Source organism: Parambassis ranga, chromosome 20 (assembly GCF_900634625.1).
Source record: "Parambassis ranga chromosome 20, fParRan2.1, whole genome shotgun sequence".
NCBI lineage: Eukaryota > Metazoa > Chordata > Actinopteri > Ambassidae > Parambassis > Parambassis ranga.
Window position 1 is genome coordinate 9,937,872 of NC_041040.1, and position 22,237 is coordinate 9,960,108.

The following is a 22,237-nucleotide window of genomic DNA, read 5'->3' on the forward strand; positions in this document are numbered from 1 at the left end:
GATCACTGGCTATTTCAACTAAACCTGCTTCAAGATGTCCTGTGGCATTTCTACCAACAGCTTAGTAACACAGAACCTTCCATGCATTTTATTTGGTAGGATGTGGACAATTTGTATGCTTAGCATGCACAGCAAAGAGTCATGGAAGCACATCTGCTGTTTGTTTGTTAAAAAACCGACAGTCACACTCCTCATAATTACTTGATTAACTGCATCCTTAGCTAAACATCGAAAGGAACTGTCAAAAATATGTATTATTTACAAAAAGCAGTACTTATGCAAGCAGAATATGCAATACACTCCTTGTACTGACCATGGAAGCAAAATACAAGCCCAATGGGAGCTACCCAGCTTCAACATACTAGCCCCTAAAGCCCAGGAGGTACAGACTTAATAACATCAGATGATTTTAAACAAATGAGATCAAACAGCACTCCTCGCTCAGGTGGGAAATCATGACTAAACAAGGTGAGCGGAGTGCAGTCAGCTCTGCAGTGAAGCTCACACTGAGCTTCATTTAAAGCACTGAAAAATGGGAGAGGAGGTGCATTGAGACAAGAAGCCTGGAGCAATGCACAGCTGTTGATATGCAGCATAGAGAGAGAAAGGGAGTGCAATAATGTGTACATACACACCATCTGAAGTCGCTCAGAACTAGTGCAGCACAGGGAAAGTGGGATGCAGACATTTGCATATTCTGCTAATTGTAATTCATTTGCACTGGCTCCACTTCCCACTACATTAAACTCGCATGTGAAGTGTGTGTATAATACATCAGCATGCATGTGCATATGCTTCACAGTCAAGTGGCGAATACGGACAGCCCTTTGAGTTCTTCGACTCACCAGTAGAATATGTTTCAAATCCACTTTCTTCAATATGCACTATGATCTCTTAAATGCTCTTGAAATAACCCTTCATTAAAAATAATCCAATGTTAACAGCATACAGAGATACACGAAAAAAACGAAAACTTTCATTAAAACCGATTCTGGAGTTGACAGGCGAGGAATGTGCAATGAGCATAAAAATCCTGCAGTGCCAATATCTTCTTTCATGGTGCAGAGAGTTCACAGTGGCAGGAGATCAGACAGGATGATCTGCCTTAGGGAGGGATAAGGGTGCAGGAGAGTTATAGAATAAGTGAGGGATGAAGTTAGAGGAGGGGAAGCAAAATTACTATTCATGCAACACCTATCTATCATTTCATGCCAAGTTCTTAGAAAGAAAGTAAAAGAGGGGGACAAAACAAAATGTGATCTCAGTGCTTAGTCAAAGACTGCAAACTTTTAAACCAGAAAGCACAGCTCCATCTCATTGATGTGCCAATCATGAACCTCGCATCCTCTCCTGCCAGTCCTCCAGGATATGAGACACGATGCATGCACTGTGGGGCGTCTTCAGCACTGAAGATGTTTTTCATAGCTCACATCTGCAGAAGCAGTCATAGTAGAAGAGAGCCAATAGGGACAGAGGATTCTGATTTATTATGCACATCAAAATTTCTATTTGAGTAAGTCACTGTGGTTACTCAGCTACAAGCCCTGACCAGTGTAAATGTTTGATGAATTAAAAGTCATGACCTGAAATAAGTTCTTTTCCAGCAGCACTGCACTGGTTTTGTGTCAAACACTAGCTGTGTCCCTAATGTTTCTTTAGGACTTAGCCTGATTCATCAATTTAAAGTGAAATTAAAGTTCTAATTCTTCTCTCTTATTGTGAAAGGAAACGTTAACCCCTTTCATTTCATTTCAGAAAGACACAGTCTGAGGCTTAAGGTCAAGAGAGCGCACTATTGCACCAATGCATGTGCATACATGAGGTGTGTCTTTATTTAGACGTATCCAATAAATTATATTATAATTATACAGAGAATCTTCTATTTGTGTCTACAATCAGCTGAGCCATGAGTTTTTAAAGCCTGGCCACTTCACCCTTGGTGGGCTCAAAGAAAAACAATGGCCCTTTAATGCAACACTGAAACTACAGACAACTATAAAGCCGCATTACTGGGTGTTACAAGCTGTTAGGTGCAAGTATTTTTAGGTGTTGCAGTGCCTATGTCTTACCCAACTCTGTGTCAAACACTTTCTGTCTCCAACCCCACTAACCCACAATAAAAACAACCAAAGCTTTAGCTTCTGTTCTGATCCACTAGCCAACTTACTGCATAAACCGATTTAGGAATCATGAGATTTCCAATCACCTCTGTGCTGCAGGCATGCTGCATGAGTGCTGTGAGCCACAAATAACCCCATTCACATGGAGTACTCCTTCATAAGTTGACTTGGTCAAAAAATAACTGAAATTACCTGCAGTGTAGCTAGACATGGAGAGGTGCTTAGATCAGTAGGTGTTACCAGTGTTACTGGTTCAGACACACACACACACACACAGAGAAGACCTGTGTTCCGTGGCCTGACCTCCAGTGAAATCAGAGAGATTAATGACTCAGAGCAACAACTGCAAAATAACCCACAGCAACATTCATGAGCCAGTAGACGACTCTGACTTTCTGTCTCATTTCTGACATCATGAAAGCCACAGATGACCAAGATGAGAAGAGCATAGACAATAAGTACACAAGAAAAGAAGTGAAAATCAGTGTGTTCACCTCAGTATTTCAGGGCTACAGCTTGCAATACCCTTGAGTACTGGGGACTGAATGCTGATTGTGCCCTTTCCAGCTCAAGAGAAGAGCCAGATGTTCGGTGTTCTAAGTAGGTTTTTGTTGTCCATTCTTAAACTGAGCTTTTGTATTTCTGTGTACTCACATGTTTACCTGGACAGTGATTTATCACTCGCACAACCTCATCGTCTACAGGGAGAAATGCTTTCATAGAACACAAAGGGTCACACAACAGGGAGTACTTACAATGCAGGCATCCACACACAAACACAGTAAAGATTGAACACACAGAAAGCTTTAAGGCTGAAAAAACTCAGCGGTAATTAGTTTTGTGGTAACAGATTGCATTAGCACAGCTCGGATTTAGGCTATATTTCAATTAATGATACTTAAATAAAACTTCAGAGTCTGTAGGAAGTTTATTCACCGCTGTGCTCTGTGTATGTGCATCCCGTGAGTTTGTGTATCAAGCTCAAATCACGAGCGCACAAGAGTTATGTTCGACTGATGTGTCAGCTGGGTTGGACACGAGACAAGGCCGCGAAAGGAGGAAGAGAAGAGGAGGAGATGGAGGGGAGAGGGTGATTAGTGGCTCTCCTTCCTGTGCCTGCAGCTCAGGGGGATGATGGGTTCAGCTGCACGCTTCATTTTGATGAAAAGCTTCCTTGGGAATGTTCAGACACACAACTTAGTCCATTTTGGGTGCTGATCTTAATGAAATAATTCTTGAGTAAATTTATATGCAAGTTGCTGTCTCAGCAGCACAACATATTGGTACACACATCCATTTTCTTCACCACTAATATGGTGCTGTGTGATTTAGAAGCTCCACGCTACAAACTGATAGTGTTACACACTGATAAATAGGAGAAGGGGGTGACATTCTTCACCTACTGAGGGCTTGCAGCTTGCTGTTCTGGCTCTTTATTGGAAAAACAAGAATAAGTCCCTACAATCCACTGTCACAGCAGCTGCTAAAACCCGACATAAACAAAGCACAAACCCGCAGGTAGACACAAAGCAGCACATGCATGTAAATGCCTTATTAAAAATATGGACCTACATGTGGCGGTGTGCACACATTTCATCTGCAGCTTTGGTGCTGTAGGGCACACCCTCCCTGTCTAAGACTATAGTCTTGCTCACCCACACTGATAAAAATACCCCCGCAAGGAGGACAGAAAAAGATCACACTGTGACTTGCTTCCTCTGCTAGCCGCAGGTGCTTGTCTGGCAGCAGCAAGGGAGTTCACTGAATTTATTGCACTGGTGTCTGTATAAACACACCACTATTGTTCTGAAATCACTGTGAGGTGTTAAAATGAATATTCATGTGCACTACAATACACAGAAAGAAAATCGCATGACTACATTTGAAATTGGTATGGCTGTATTAATGTAGAGTGATGAAGCAGAAAGCCGTGATCTGATTGTAGGTAGACAGCTTTATGAATTTCACTTCACACCTGCCAGAATCTCATTCCACAACTATACAAAGAGACATTGTAAGATTACGTGTGAATGAGCCTACAGGCAGCTTTTCAGTGTAATCTGAGAAACCAGATTACAGAGAATCTTTAATGCACCCTGGATGAATTTGAGCGATGCAGGTTAAACTCAGGTGTGTAGAGACTGTGTGAAGTCCAGGTTTGTTTGCCGCCTCTCACTATTGTCCATTAGCAAGCAAACTGGAAAAGTACAACATGCTATAAAGGGGCTCTGGCTTTGTCAACCCATTTCCGAATATCAATTCCACAGTTATAGGATCGATTTCACTTAAAATCTGAAATGATTTTACATAACCTTTATGGGCAAGAACAACATAAAAGCATGTAGCTACAAAAGGCACTGAAGTAAGCAATAAATAATTTACAATCATTAAAAGGACATATGCAGATAAAAACAACAGAAATTAGCTAATGATGTTAAACATGTATATATATATATATGCGCAAGCATGTCTTAATTAATATTTCCTATTTAGCAAACTAAGGTATTACTACTAGCCAGATTTCAGAGCCTGCTAGCTCATGTAATGTGTGAAAATGTGTGTTTGAATAAGCTAAGGTGTGTGTGTGTGTGTGTTTACATCCGCATGTGACTACACAGAGTGAGGGACTGCAGTTGTTCAGGGAATGCACGCACTGATCCATAACAAAACAAAGAATTCATGCATGGAGAATTAAGTTTGACCTGAAAAATTATCTTAAAATACATTTAATGTCAGAAAAATGCAATTAAACTGTGTCTCTAGGAGGGCTCTGTATGATTGTGTGAATTTAATGTGCATATACTTGTGTGCAGACCTCTCCTGTTTGTGTGTATGTATTGTATAAGTCTGCAACAGATTCCATAATCTCCTCACAGTCATGATTTAGGATGAGATTATTAAAGTAAAAACAGGTTGTCACTTTAGTGTATTGCTGTTTCTGTGCATGCACACACCCACACACCCACACACTGTATGTATAGGTGCGCACATTTAATAGCCCGGAGTCTCCATATAGAGTAGGCAGTCCATTTCTGCAGATTAAGCACACAGAGGTGCAGTAACTTGAATGTAAATGTGGAAAATGGAGATCCGGTAGAGAGGGAGAGGATGTGACAGAGGAAGACATCAGATCATAAAAGAATATCAAAACTAAGAAAAAAAGACAAGGAAAGGCTGGGGAGGTAGAGAAAGTAGAGCACAAAGGCAGAAAGGAAGAAGAATTTGAGTCAAAAAAGGGGGTTTTAATGGCATTTCCACTCTTGAATAATTGGGAAAGGTCAACATCTTTTTCATCTTCCCCCTCTTTCTTTCTCTCTTGACCTTCCTTTCTTATCTCTTTTCATCTCTTCTTCTTCCCATTTAAAGGCCCAGACACACCAAACCGACATCAACCTCACTGACTCTGCACTTGTGTACACTGAATACAAATATTGGCCATCTACATATGTTTATACTTGTGTGAGGGGACACTGTATATTAATTCCACACGAGGCTGAGAGGACTTAAAAATGAGGATGAGCCCTCTGTTTGTCACCTCCAATTCTCTTCTCATGCAGTTCTTTGCTGAGCTGAACAGCCAATCAGTGTCTCATTTTGCTTCTGATTCAAAAGGGGAAGCAAAGACAGGACACAACACAAAAAATAGTTCTATAAACTCAGCCCCAAACATCTTCCTTTACTTGAGTTCAGGAGGCAAAACAAAAAGAAGTTTAAATGTTCTGACTTGTCTGGCAAAATCTTTGGTGTGCGGTAGGTGTGATTATATTGTATATGTGTGTGTGGGCCATGGAGTGAGGATGCAACTAATGCAAGCAGACTGCAAATGGTCATGCTTGTCCCACTTGCTCAGGTGGGAAAGCTCTGTGTTTGCGTGTGTGTGTGTGTGTTACAAGGCTAGAAAGGTGTTATGACAGAGCCGAGGACTCGCTGAGTCTTTTCTCTTTGGATACCATCTGCCATTGACACGTTAGCATCTCTGCAGACGCCCTTGTAACTGAAAACATTCAAACCATCAGTGACAACATCCACCTCAACTACAGCTGCTCATAAATGTAATTATCGAACATATAATCAATGACTGTGCTCGCATGTTTGCTCAGAGGCAGGCGTCTGCCTGGATATACATGCGTACATTCTTATGTGCGTCCATGTGTGAGTGGGTGACTTTAGCCTCTGAGAGAATCCATGTGTGCGATGATTACAAATCTGCTTTCCCTTGATGGATCACACTTGGGATCGGTGTGACCACGCTGCTGTGAATGTTGATGGACAGCCGGTGTGAGTGAGTGAGACCATTTGGTGGTTTGCTTCCATTGTGAATTGATTTTGCATTTTAAATCAGCAGAATCTAGCAGAAGGAGAGGACACTGACATGCAAAAAACAAAACAGACAATTGATTGTATTATGATTGATTGATTGGATTACTTTGCATCCATTCTTGCTGTATAGTTACAGTCTGTTTAGCATCAAATCAATGCAAATCAAATCAATTTTTCTTTGTAATCATCGACATCAATAGTAACAATTTCCAAAATGATGTTCAGAGTTCGTTTAGCCTGAAGCTCAGCACTCATGCAAGCTGTAAATCACTGATCCAAATGACATGACTCCACCCTGAGAGAGTAATTCATGCTAAAACCAGATTTAAGCCTGTTTAATGCACTAATGAAAAGTGCTGTATTTATATGTAGCTGGTAGACGGTAATATTGTGACATCCTGCCCATCTGTGACTCAGTCTAAACCTCTAATGAGAATATTACTGAGCCCCCGGCAGACAGACAGACACACTCACACACAAACACACACATACAGATACACAGATAGACAGATAGAAAGAAAGAAGTGATCGATGCAAACCTTGCCACCTCTTTTGACTGCCATGATCCCTCTCCTTCCTCCCTCCTCCCTCCTGTCTCATGCACCAGGACCGAGGGCAGCAGGTCTAACTCAATACAACGTGCAGCAAAAATCAATGAAAGACAGGGAGAGACGATGCTGGGGGGACTGAGGGAAAGAAATAAGGCCAAGTGGAGGGGCAGGCATGTTTGGTGAGCTTGGTCATGCTCTAAGAAGATCCAAAATTCAGCACTTACATACACTAATATTTTATCACAACCAAAGGCACAGTTCATATTTTTAGGTAAGAAATCTCCAAAGACTGTATACAGGTCAAATTCACATCATACATATAACTGTATGTTACAATGAATCCACCAGAACTCACACATTCACAGCCAATATGATTTCCACCACTGCAGCCATGCAAGCTCACACATATATACAGCATAGTTTCAATATTCCACCGGGCGGCAGGTCAGACCACTAGAACAACTCCTGAGGCTTTTTTGGACAGACATGCATAAACAGCCTAACGACAGATACACACACTGCTCATTTCCAAACACAGCCAGCTAGTGGATTCCCCTGCTTCCCGTGCTCCTCTTTGATTGTTTTCCCTTGTTCTATAAATGATAAATGCACATTCTGTTTCTTTATTTCTAGTTTGTAAACAGGGATGTGATCAGGGGAAGGAAATAAAAAAATAGGAAAACAAACATACATTTCCACAAGTATCCACTGTATCCGTGTGCTGAGAGGCGTCTGTGCCCTTTTTTTCCCCTTCCTTTTAAAATGTTCCTCAATGTTCCCTGATCTTCCACCCCTCCCTTCTTTACCTTTCCTCTGTCTTCTCTCACATTTCCTTTCACCAGCAATGATACAAATGCAGGAAAACAAATCACTATTCTATAGCATAGCTAGACAGAGTTACATCTTTACGACAAAGCCAAAAAAAAGACTTAACAACACCCATCCTTGTAGCACTGACACCATAAAAGTCCGCCTCTCATTCATTCACTTTCCCCCTCACATCTGTCTCCTTCAGTGCCAGTGTTGTTTCAGCGCTCTCCCTCTCTCAGCCCTTTTTCCTTTTAAATGCCCATTTATTTTTTTTCACACCCTTTACTCCGGCAGTGTCCTCCAATCAACCAATTCACAGCTTCACTCATCCATCCCGTCCCCTTCATTCCTCTACCAGTACTTTAATCTCTCCCGTCTCTGCCATGAGTGTGTGTGAAAACACTAACCTGCCCTTCTGGCATGCAGAGCAGATCCAGGCTTTGTCCCTCTTGTTGTAGGTGCAGCAGGTCTTGCAGACGTTGTACTGGCAGTCCACGCACTGGCGCTTGGGGTTTAGGAGGAAGGTGAAGGGCGCGCAGCAGCGGATGCAGCAGTGCTCGTTGAAGCGGTGCTGCTTGGAGAGGATGGAGCATCTGCTGCCTTCCTCCGCCAGCTCCTGCTTCAGCTCACTGAAACCGAGAGAGACAGAGACAGAGAGAGAGAGAGAGAGACAGAGAGAGAGAGAGAGAGAGAGAGAGAGAGAGAGAGGGAGAGAGAGCGAGAGAGAGCGAGAGAGAGCGAGAGAGGACGGGGGGAGGGGGAAAGAGAGAGAGAGATGATGGTAAGCATCTGGTTGAGAGGTAACTCGTGAACTCGGCAAGAGGAGGCGATGCAGAATAATTGGGGAAGCTGTGGCAAATGAAAAATTAAAGGTGGAGAGTAATAATACAAGATGGGGGCAGTGTGGAAGGGGTCACACTGAAAACATGCTCCCCACTTCATTCTCTCTCTTACAGTGATTCTGTGGAATTAACATGATGGCTGACATTTCAATTTGGGAGGATCTGTCATGGCTTGTTTGGCCACATCAGTCAAAACACAGCTATGGAGAGCACTCCATGTGTGCCTCCAACAACCCAACTGTCAATTAGGACATTGTGAGTTTGAGAAAAAGAGTCGACACACACAAACTAGCTGTTTGGGCACCAGCCCAAAAATGAAAACAGAAATTAAGGAGAGATCTTATTAAACACAGTGTAAAATTTAATAAGTTGACTTTACTTCAAAAAAGTATGCAAACTTATTGCCTCAAAAAAACAAGTACAGCAAACATAAGACGGTCAAGTAAAGCTAACTTGTTTTTTGTAGGTGGTATAGCTTAAATGCCAAACTCAAAATAAATGATTACCCACAACTAAATTTAGTTTTACTCACTGAGTGTTTTCAGGTTCAGTTCTGATTCTACACCATCCTTCAAAGACGATACATTGAGAGAATTCACAGGCGAATTTAACTTCATTCAACATTTATTTTTAGTCAAATCATTCTCCAACTGAATACTGGACAGGTCAGGGCTGAAACAAGACATTTGACACTCAGACATTTCTACACAATTTCTACACACTGTGATGGAGGCTTGAGTCTCATCTCTTGTATCCTGCAAAGAAACACACATGTGCTTTAGAATAGCAAGTTATGTGCCCCATAAAATACATAGAACACACACACATAAAATAGAGTTATAGCAATATATTTAATTTGTTTTTAGTATTTAGACTGTAGACTCCTGCTCCTGAAAATGTATTTATTATTTATTTATATTCATTTATTGATGACTGTAACTACAGGTGCTGACATTGTTAGCTGAAAATTGTGGACATGTGCCACTGTACATAAACTTCCAGACACATTTAGACATTGTGCAGTTTCATTCATTTGGAACTGAATAGTAATGAAAATAAGGCTTCTTACCAGCCAGTTGACGTGCTGCAATAACCGAGTTTCAGTCCAACAGTTCCTTTTTTGACAGAAAGAGTTTGATAAAATGTGGGGTGTACTCGTTCAGAGCTTTAAAGAAGCCTCCCTCAACCTATTTACGGGCAATTCTATTAAACTCCACAAATACCTAACAGGGAAAGAGGTTGGACTGTAACTAGCATAAGACCAAGCCCATTAATTTAAGACAGGCAAACTAGAAATCAGCATAGCTTGGAAGATTTATTTTGAGCTACACATTCAACCTGATTATAGATTTAATAAAAACACACTTAACCAACAGTAAACAGCAAGTCATTTTTCAACAGGAAAATTCTAATGTAAAATACACAGTGGTATTTTATGTATCAATTAGTTAGTTTAAAAGGGCCAGTGCACTGCTGCAAACAACATTACACATTGTCATACAGTTTAATGAGCAGAGATCTCCGCTGCTCCCTGCTGTACCCTGCTGTTGACTGTGCATGTTCAGCTGCAGGAGGCCATGAGAGCGAGATTCTCTGCTGATTAAACTATCTGCTGTTCGTCGAATGAGTTAGTGTCTGTGAAACAAAAGAAGTCATATAAATGTTTTGAATGCGTAAATCTTTACTGGTAAACTCGGCTATAACAAGCTTAACAATATGGTGTAGAATTGATGAAGCTGCTTGGATGAGCAGCGAAACATCTTCAAGAAAACTCTACAAGTCCAGACGCCTTGCTTCTCTACGTATGATGACCTGGATGACTGAGAATCTTCATCAACAGGTGTAGTAGGTTTTTACCGAACCTCTACTCACCAACAGACTACACGTAGGCTCACTTATCCATTCTTTGCATCTTTTGTTAGTGCACTCTAAAGTCCTGTAATATGCAGTGAAACCAGTTATAACTGCAACTGGCTGCAGACATGTGTGCTAGCTAATGTTAGCTCTAGTTATCAAGCTTAAAAAAACAGCGGTAAATCACAAACGGACACGGAAACAGTTTGTACAAGGTAAAATATTTACTCACCAGATCAATGTGTCAAGTGCAACAAACACGGTAGAGCCGACAATAATGACCGCTGCTGCTGAATCCTGCTTCCACGGCTTTGAAGCGTTCAGGCGTTCCAGAAAGTAGCAAGGCGGTAAGATGACGACTAATCTGCGCATGTCCAAATCTTGAAAAAAAAAAAAAAAAAGCACCTGATGCAAAACATGCCTTTATCTGAGCGGATCTACCTCAAGAACATTAAGTTAGTGAGATTTTTTGATCCCAAAGCTAGAAACTAGAAACGTATTTTTATTAAGTGCTAATAACATCTAGCTAAAACTAGAAATAAATATATTTTATGCAATAATGTGTTTGCATTTATAGTGCACCACTGAGGATAGTGCAGACTGATGAGCATTAAGGAACTATTGCAATGGAAAAACTTCACCAAAGCTCATTAAAAAACCCCAACAAGAATCCACAGGCGCTGTCAGAACCTGCTGCACAAAACATTACCCCTAATTAATGTACTGTATCAAAACTAAAAGCATGGTTTGGGTGCAATCCCTGATCAAAGATTAGAGGACGTTGGATAAAAAAGGCTGTTATTCAGTGCTTTAAGCAGCACAGTGGTTTTGCTTTCCAAAGCCTCAATATATATTATGCAGATGGATTTTTCCTGTAGGGTTCCTGCTGACTGGGCAATGCACCATATAGGCAGGGGCTACAATAAATTATGTAATGTTTTGCACTCATATCATAAACCTATCATCATCAGCACCCACTGAACTCGTATCAATTATCTTTAAAATAATAAACGCAGTGCGTTGGAGAGTTTAGACCAATCCATGTTTACGCCATCAGCCATCAGCTGTCGTTAGGCATGAATGGAAGCAGAGATGCAGAGATGGAGTTGTTGCTGCTGGCGAGGTGTGAAAGTGAGTTCGACTGGAACGGGCAGCGAGTAAATTATTAGTAAGTTGCTACTCCACACACAGCTAGGTTACAGCCTGCTGGGCATTCACTGATCTTATATACACATGCAGAATGAATGTCATGATAAAACCAAGTTTATACTAGGGAAATATGACACCCAAACATGGAGGATAAATGCAGCAGACAGGGTGCAAAGTACTCCACCTTTATATATACATAAGCATTCCCAGCCTTAACCAAACCACCAAATAAAAGGAAGTATGCGTGTAGGTCAAGTGTGCTGAATGCAGCATATTGTGAGTTTCCTGTGTGTAAATGTGTGCGTTTTGAGCCAGCGGGGGCATTGCAATCTCCCACTTATTAACACTGCTTCTCTAACACATCCTCGGCTGCCTCACTGATTGCTTTTCATATGCATCATTAGACGCAGCATATTATCAAGATGAACAAACCATTTCATATACAGTGTCATCTGAGAATGGCTGAGGAGGAGGAGAGAGTGAAGACTGAAGGCCACTGACAAACACATTTATAAACCACAATGTTTAGAGGAGAGTGGAAACATATTCAAGGTCACGGCTGCTGGGAAATCATGCTCAAATTAAATTGACACATTTTCACAAAATAAAACAATTCTTCTTGTCTGAGCATCGACATTACAGAACACATTTATGCAGTAAAATATGTGGAATATATGCAGCCTATATTTATATCCTAATAACTCAAAGAAGCAATTGGCTGGAAATCATTTCCTTCAGTCCTGATTAGGATCAGGTTCCATTTTATCTTCCTGTGTCTGTGATATGGGTTTAATGAAGAGGCCGGTGAGATGACGGCGGTGAGCTCTGGCCATTTAATTCAATGAGCGGGCAAATGTACACATATATCCAAAGACAAAAGGGAGGTCCGTCATGCCTGCCATCCCGTCGCATTAGCTCAAACCTTTGTTAATGAGACATGAAAACCTGTGCTTTTCTCACAGGGCATTGACTGTAGACACACGAGGGTCATCCAGGTACCAGTGAGGCACAATTAGATGCTCCTAATTAACATATAGAGCTACAGAATGTTAATAGACATATAATTAAGCCACAAATTAGGATATCATATGCACATCATACACTGCAATGTGTAAAAGTAGCTCACTTGGCTAAGCTGCTACACGGACTTTGTGTTTTTTTTAACGGTTTGGTCAGGACATTTGCATAACGTGCACCCCAGACATACATCTAGAGCCATAAAGAACACCCTGGCTTTTATTCTGAAATTATTACATTAGTTTCACACAGATTTCACAATAAAAACAAAAAGATGTAATAAAATGTGAGATACCAACATTTTTTGTGGGTTGTTTTTCTCTTTCATTTTCAAAAAGGTGTGTTAACAAAAGTAAAAGTAAACAAGGAGTTAAAACAATACCTATAATACACTAATGTTGAGACTGAACACTCCGACATCTCCTCCAACTTCTGAGGACATACATGCTGTTAAATGTGGGAGCTTATGTACAGTATTGCACTGTTTATCTCTACTAAGGAAAGCAGCCGACACTCATTCATTCATTACACAGCTAAGCTGCCACAGTGCTGACACAGAGCGTTTGCTTATCAACTGCAAGTGATCCATAAATCATCATTTAATTATAAAGTTAACCTCATTGACATCTTTAAGTTAAGGCAAAACCACACATTTGTATTAAAATAAAGGCAGCAGTTTTAATAGTGTGACAAGTAGTCATCATTAGTTATTATTGCAATAATAATCTGGATTAATCAATTAATATCTTAGCCAAGATAATGTCATAATGTTACAAAATAGTTGAAAAAAATGCCACAAACATCTTCTGTCTGATGCAACAGAGAAAAGCACCACCCTCCACCTTTTACAAAGTGACAGAAACCATTAACTGCTTGTCAAAAAAGTTGCAGATTCATTCTACAACTGGCAGCTTTAACCCATAAATCTCATATTAAGAACCATCTCTTTATTTCATTACTCTCATTAGCGAGAGTGTGCTTGGTAAGTTTGCAGCGAGCACTGTCCGTCACATCCACCCATCATTTTCTCATGGCATTTACAACATGAATAATATAATTAATGACTCCAGCCTTCCTAAATGTCAACATGATTAACTGCAGTAGCTCTCCACAAATTAGGAACAGCAAAGTTCTGCAGGCGCTGAAAGTTTAAAGATACCAAAGTCTTGAATTAAGACCTATTGATTATGTAAATAAGTCACTGCAGTGTACATGTTGATGGTGCCGTGGGTTTTAGAGGGGAACAGTGCACACACACACGCACTGCATGCTGATTCCTTCTGTAATTTAATATCAGAGCAGCATGATGATATGCAGTGTATTTCTGACAGCCTGTCACTCCTGGCTAATATTGTTTGGACCGAAGATCTATTAACTCAGTTTTTTCTCATCTCTCGCTCATTTTCCATCTAGCCTGCCCTGCTTCCTCTCCGTCTGCTAGCCATCTAATAACATACTTATTTCCCCCTCATGTCTCCTTCTCCTTACTGTCCATTTCTCTCTCTCAGCTGACGCACAGGCAGACTGAGGCTTAAGTTTCCGGGTAAAGTTAAATTATGTTACGTCCAGATTTGTAATCTAGATAATGGCATTTTGCAGGCCGGCTAGAAAACAAAAACAAGTGCAATTTTTCTCAGTGATGTATCACCATCTGAGCTGCTGTTCTCCTGCTCAGTGCAGTTGTTATGAGTTATAGTCTGAAAAACTGATACACTGATGATGATGATGATGTGAAGAAAACTGCTCAGGTGGAAATCAAACATAACTGTTGGCCACAATTCAGTAATGCATATTCATGTCTTTATACAACACATAAAGATTACTTAAAATAATATATTTACTTCTAAATACAGGTTGTTGCATGTATTGGGAATTCATTTCTGAACCACTAGGAAGGAACTATTCAAATGTGAAGCAGCATAAATTGAATCCTGGTAAAACACTGTGCAGTGTTGTTAAAGTTAACTTATACTGCACATAGATTTTTCAGCACGGTAGGGATACACACACAAGGCTCCAGAACACAAACACATAAACAGCTTATATACTGTGGAATACCCGTGCTTGCATACAGAGAACGTCTTTTTCCATAAACGGTGTGATTTTCCCTATCGAACACACAGCCAGACTCCACAATGAAGAATAATGACAGCAGGTAGCATATTGCAGGAAAGCGAGGGAGGCGTGTGGTAGTGATGTTAACCCAGTGTTAGTATTGCTGAGGACAGGATTGTAGAGAAAATGAGTGTGCAATATAGCACAGGGTCTTTTGATCAGAGCTTTGATCTGCCTGCTGCAGCAGAAACCCACAAAACCCAAATCTGCTTTTTACCAGTGAATCACACAAGCCCACAGCAGAGGAATGTGAACGCACACCTGGCACAGAGGAGGGTGATTGTGTGTGTATACTGAGTGCGGTGTGTGTTCATGTGTGCATGTATTGATCTGTGCATTTATGCTCTTGGTAATTGTGAATTGATTGAGAGCTTTTTGAGTGTTTAATGTGCTTTTAATTGAAAGTGAGCAATTTCAAGCGTAAAGACCTCCATTCTTTTTCTCTCTTATGTTGTTTTTATTGTGTAGGGACAAAAAAAACTGATCAGGATAAGGATGAGCTTGGTTAACCACCAATGTCCTCAACTGCCTGTGAGCACTCAGCTGAAGTGTATATTGTAGGGATCCTTTCCTGCTGATATACTGACATTGGGCTGCAATCGAATGTGTCTGAAAACATGTGTCCTGTGTACACATGCATTGCTGTAAGAATTTTGATTTGCTCCAGGGTGAAAACAAAGCAAAGAGATTGGAATAAATTTGAGCTCAACTGGAGTGCAACATTTGCATTTACCCAATAGGGTGAAGCTGTGTTACACAGTTCATCCAGCTTGAGTGCCAACACCAAGTGAGAGCATAGAGCATCACTGCAGGCGATCGCTCTCGGATTGCTGGAGAAAAAAAAACCGTGTGTAAAACTTATTTGTATTTTGTGGTGGAACGGCTAATTTATACAACATGTATTCATTAACACGCTTTTCTGTGATGGCCTTGGTGTGATTTATTCATTCACTGCATGAATAAAGAGGCGATACTCTGTCTGTATGTAAAGGGAGGCAGACTGGTCACAGCTGCACAATATGTCTTCTCTTTCTTTTAGATCACCTGTCTATCAGTGTGCAAATGGTGCACAGGAGGCACAATGTGAGCAGAGCAATTCTCCAACTTCCTCTTTCTTTTATCATTTCAGTTATTTGTCAGACATGTAACACAGACACACAAATTGTATCCCATAATGCTTAATGTCAGAACAGGACTAGCCTCTCCTTGAGTGTGAATGTGAATATATTCATTATATTCCTTTCTGCTCTGAATGTCTGAGACACCAAACAGCTATGGGTGCATACCGAACAGCACGTGCTACTGTTCATGCATACTGCACCATAACAGTAACATCTCAGATGTGAGTTCCTCCTACAGAACCTCAGAATAAAAGAACCCATCCCCCTCTTTCACTCTCGGTTAGTTTTCCCACAGGGACGTACTCTTAAAGCGTCACCATGCGCACATAAAGACCTGCTCCATTTATTCACATACATCACTTCAGGGCTGCAGGCTCCGCAGCCCATAGGGCTAAGAGGCATGTTAGTAAACACTTTGAAAAAAGACATATATGGAAAAATATGGAAGAAACACAGAAGCGACTAATGGTGCTGTCCCTTACAAGGAGGTACACACTCCATCTTTGCAAAGAAAAAAAAAACGAGTCCTCATGCTTATAAGATGGTTTAGTCCGCCTGTCCATCATGTGTCCAACCTAACATGATACACTGTAAAGCTGTCGTTTACAACACTGTATTAAAAGAATAAACCTGTCTGAAAACGCCACATGCTGCTTTTAATCAGCAGCTGCTCACTGCATCAGTGTAGTCAGATCTTGATTCTTGAAGGATGATTATATTTGGCTCTAAAATATGAGCTACAGCTAAAGATTATCCTGGGAGAGCTAATATTGACATGCACACAAATGCATTTTTAATGTTGAGTTTACCCACAGCTTTACAGCAAAGTCAGAGCAATTATCAAAGACTATATGCAAGAGAAGAATCAATTACACAGAGCTCCCAGGCAGATCGTCAAGCTACAAGTAATTTAAGATAATTTCACGCTCACTATCAGCTTCCCATCCATTCTTTACTTCTTTTTTTATTTCCAATATCGTCAACACTTCAGCACTTGCTATCCTTTTACTCGCTTCCCTAAAACATGACACATTTTCAGGAGGTTTGACACCACCAGTCCAAGCGTGATGCTGCTGCACTTTCTACCAAACGCCATCCAGCAGTCTTCAGCTTCTTCATCCCATCTCTAAACCCCCCTGCCCCCCACATTCCCTTCCCTCTCTGTGAACCCACGGTTAAAATGAAGCCTCTGGGCTGTGGGGAGGCTTCTCTCTGAAACAACTTTGGCTGGCAACGATTATCCAACAGGCCAGTAATGAGCCCTCACATTGGGAAACAATCCAAGTCAAATGTGCACTCCGCTGATAACGTTTCCAATCAGAAAGGTCTGCCTGCATGGCAGCTACGCGAGAAAATGAGAGAGAGAGAGAGATAAAAAGCGAGAGACTGCACGTTGTTTTTCGAACACTTCCACAGTAATGCAAACTCAGCAAGGTGCAGCGAAAGTGTGGAACTTTAACATTGCCATCTGGTATTATTGTTTTGACCCTCCAATTTCTCTGTCATATTAAACTGAAAGAAAGCTATATCTATTTAATTAGACCATCCCCTCTCTGTTATGGGAACAATAATTTTTTAGAAAATTGCCAAGAACGTTGGAGGGAGACGACAGATATATAGGACTGGATATTTTAACCATGTTTCTAAAGGTTTACTTGCATGCTTAGGAATGAAACAGGGTTTCAAAGAAAGTCTGATGCATAAAAACACTAAGGACCTAAAGGAGTTTTTCAAATCAGGATTTTACTTTTTCAACCCTTTTTCCAACTTCTCCATCTCTTTTTAATCCACACCTCAGTCCTTGGCAGTCCCTTCAGCAAACACTCCACAGAATCCCCCATCATAGCACTTCTTCTTCCTTTCATCCCTCCAACCCGTTTCTCCACCTGTATCTCAGATTAGCAGCAGTAGCCCTTGTGAGGCTGCAGTAACAGGCACAGATTGTTCTTTTCACTGTTGAATAATCTCTATTCAGGCAGAAAAATTAAACCTTATGTGCTGAGAATGCAGCTTAAGTGTCAACCACATCATGGGATGCCAGGTTAGGAGGAAGGAAAAGAGAGCAGGGGTGGAGAGCAGCTACTGAGCACATATCCAACATCAGTCAGTCAGTCATGGGTGAATGAAGTGTTTGAAGACATGTGCAGCATGCTGCACATACGCTGAGTGAGACAGCAGCTATGGAACATGTTATTTTAAGTCCCATTGTTGATATGGTTTAAAATGTAACACTTTGAATAGATGTATTTGTGTTTGTCATTTTTACCCATGTGAACAGACTGTAGCAGCTTCCCAGATAAGCCTGTGGGCTGTTTTCTATTGAAAGGACATTTTTCCACAAATATCCATTGAAGGCACATTTTAGCTCACTCCTGCTGTAGTATCTTCATCTATCATCATGATACAAATATGTGGCATATAGTTGGTGGTTAACAAGCTCTATGATTAACTTGTTATTAGACTAATGCTAAGGCAGCCTAAAGGATTTCTGATTATAATTTAGAACCTGTTACACTAAAAGATCTGCAATAATAACTCAAACATAAATACATTTTAATATATTTACAAATAGGTCTTTTTGAAAACTAATGAATATTTTTTCCCCTAGAAATCTGTGTTATTTTATCTCACAATGGTGTATGGTGATGTTTTAGTCTTATTCTGCAAATGCTAGAATGTGCTGCTGTGTATTAAGAGGAGGCCTGGGATCACCGCCAGGGAACGGGTGGCTATTTCTGTGGCAACAAAGACATGGAGCTACAGAGGAGCATCATTCACTGAATTCCCCTGTGATAAAAGGAGAACTCTGCATGCGGGGGGAAATAAAGAGCAATGAACAAGCAAAAAAGACAGACAGAGAGGAATAATTAGGCCTGAAGCAGGCAGAAGGGAGAGAAAAGATGGACTTGTTTTTGGGAGATGCCAGTTCAATTACAGCAGAAGGGGTTTGGCTCTGACATAATTGGGGCCTTGGACTCTCCCACTGACCAGGACTCCAGATCCCTGTTCAATTCTGAGGAAGTGACTGACTGGCAGCTACATCCTGTCTACTGCACCTTACAGCCTGTATGTGTGTGTATTACATATAAATCATTTTTACACTGTCACACTGTGGGGACCAGCCTTCCTTTTGGGGACAAAATACAAGTGTGTGTTGATGAGGAAAAGCATAGTATATATGGATCCATGACAGATTTGACACTTGTCATATTACTCCACAAACCCACACCGGTGCCAGCACACACACACACATACACAGAGTCAGTCACTCTCACTCTCATCAAATCAATCCGTTACACATGGCCTGAGCACCGTGGCAACAGCAGGAGGACTCCACATACACAGATATACAGTAGACACAAAATCAGTCACACACACAGAGACACTTTGGCTGCAGTGTGACTGATGGCTGTGTGACACCCACCACTGTGGTTCACTTTCTGGTTCAGGGAGAGCAGCATGTGTCAGAGGTAATTTGGAGGGGGACAAGGCAGAATATTGAATACAGAAGACAAGCTATTGATTGCAGCCTGAGAAAGGAGCGAATTCATAACTACACAGCACTTTGGATTTGAACTCCACTACCAACAGCCAACAACAAAGAGCAGGGAGGGAGCCCATTTTATCAGTGTTAAGTGCAATTTGCACAAGTGCCGCACTTCAACTGTAAATCCAGCAATGATATACTTGCAAATGAGAGCACAATGAAATAGACGCTGTGACAGATCAGGATTTAAGAGAGAAATAAATACAAGGAACAAGGAAGGATGAAGCAAAATGCTAATGAGTGTCTGCAGTTGTGTTTGCTAACAGATCAGCATTGATAACAAACCAAGAAGCCTAATGCACTTCCCACAGCAGATAGACATGCATATTGGATTTATGATAATACAGTGCACATGGCAAATCAATAGAATCAACATGAGAGAGACACTCACACTGTGCCTCACAATGCGCATCAAGCAACGTGAACTAGCTGACAGGTCACACCTGGAACAAAACAAGTCTTCAATCCTTCAATCCTTCTAGGAAACATTCTACTCAAACGTCTGCTGTGAGTTGCTTTTGCTCTCTAATGTTCAGAAGTGTCCTTAAATAACATAAAAGACCCACACACAAATACGATTTCTTCAGCTTCAACACACACAAACACACACACATATTGTATATCTGGACAGCTTACACCGCAGGGAGCTCAGACCACACTGTGGTTTTGTCCTTTCAAGCCACACACATTCATTTCCAGAGAGGTTATTATTTCCTGAGGCAATCTCGTTGATAAAAGTGTTTTTTTTTTTCATCTTAGATGGAAGTGTGCAGACGAAAGCCCACGTGCAATTTTGCAGTTACACAAAGATTGTACAGAGAGGCACTCATGCTCAAACAAACCGTAACATTATGCTCGACTGCAGGCAAAATACTCAATCCCATGCTGTAAGTCAGACTCCTGAGATGTAGCCAGAGAGGAAAAGTGTGAGAGGGAGTACATTTACCACGTCCTTGCTTTAGTCACCTTGGGTTTCTTGTAGCCTTTGAGTTAGTGAGAGGGAAAATGGACAGGGAGGGATTTATCACAACTGGACAGCTGTAGCCGAGGCAGAGATTGAATGACCAGAACTACCTGGGAGATTATGACTACATGAAAGCAGTGTTCAGCTCCAGCTGCTGCTACATTAAACTGACTGATTTGTCCACATAGTACAGCAACAGCAGAAGGACATGTAGCAAAAACAACAACATTAATATGCTCAGCAGTCTTCCATCCTAGCATGGATATCACATAGTTTGGAGGCTCTCTGCAGCTACAGGCCATGTTGAGTAACAATGATATTGCATTCAGCTCGAAGCAATCCATTCCAGGATGGTCAAAGCAGTCAAAAAGCCGTTTCTCATGACATACAGCGACGGAGAGAAACTGCCTTATTGCATAAATGCATAAACGCCTGTCAGCTTAAAGCACAAGTCAGTGATGATGTGCAGCCACAGTAGGCAGCAGCAATAATGAAACCACAGAGAAGATTTTGTATGTTTATTACCAGATATGATCAAAACAGTGTAAGATAATCAAAGGAAGACTCTTCACTAAGTAAGAATTATTAATGTGTTTTATTGATTTTTCTTTGCTTTTCTAATAACTTGTTTTTTCATTAGGGGGCTGTCATACTAACTGTGTCATGGGTTTAAAATTTCTCTGTTGGCAATGCATATGACAGTATTGGACGTTTTGCTCCCATAACAGTGTTAAATCAAAACACTAAATTGTCAAATTACTCTTTGTCTGTAAGGAATTAAATATTTTGGGATTTTGGCCCTCTATACATTGCTGTGTAATATGTAAAACAAATGACTGAAAGACACTTATACACTCAACAAAAATATAAACGCAACACTTTTGTTTTTGCTCCCATGTTTCATGAGATGGACTTGAAGATCTAAACTTCATTCCAGATACACAATATTACCATTCCTCTCAAACATTGTTCACAAATCTGTCTAAATGTGTGATAGTGAGCACTTCTGCTTTGCTGAGATAATCCATCCCACCTCACAGGTGTGCCACATCAAGATGCTGATCTGACATCATGATTAGTGCACAGGTGTACCTTAAACTGCCCACAATAAAAGGCCACCCTGAAATGTGCATTTTGTTTCTGCTTTATTGGCGGTCTGGGGACTCAGAACCAGTCAGTATCTGGTGTGACCACCATTTGCCTCATGCAGTGCAACACATCTTCTTCGCATAGAGTTTATCAGATTGTCTATTGTGGCCTGTGGAATGTTGGTCCACTCCTCTTCAATGGCTGTGCGAAGTTGCTGGATATTAGTGGGAACTGGTGCACGCTGTCGTATACGCCGGTCAAGCACATCCCAAACATGTTCAATGGGTGACATGTCCGGTGAGTATGCTGGCCATGCAAGAACTGGGACATTTTCAGCTTCCAAGAATTGTGTACAGATCCTTGCAACATGGGGCCGTGCGTTATCTTGCTGAAACATGAGGTGATGTTCATGGATGTATGGCACAACAATGGGCCTCAGGATCTCATCACGGTATCTCTGTGCATTCAAAATGCCATCAATAAAATGCACCTGTGTTCTTCGTCCATAACAGATGCCTGCCCATACCATGACCCCACCAACACCATGGGCCACTCGATCCACAACATTGACATCAGCAAAGCGCTCACCCACACGACGCCACACACGCTGTCTGCCATCTGCCCTGAACAATGTAAACCGAGATTCATCCGTGAAGAGAACACCTCTCCAACGTGCTAGACGCCATCGAATGTGAGCATTTGCCCACTCAAGTCTGTTACAGCGACGATCTGGAGTCA

General features: G+C 41.2%; 1 protein-coding gene across 1 annotated transcript in view; it reads right to left on the reverse strand.

Moving 5' to 3' along the window:
• The window catches only part of LOC114453504 (rab effector MyRIP-like), an 86,098-nt gene that overhangs the window by 37,223 nt on the left and 26,638 nt on the right, over positions 1-22,237 (reverse strand). The window contains 1 exon segment of the mRNA XM_028433429.1: positions 8,209-8,430. Coding sequence (XP_028289230.1) covers positions 8,209-8,430 — 222 coding nt within the window.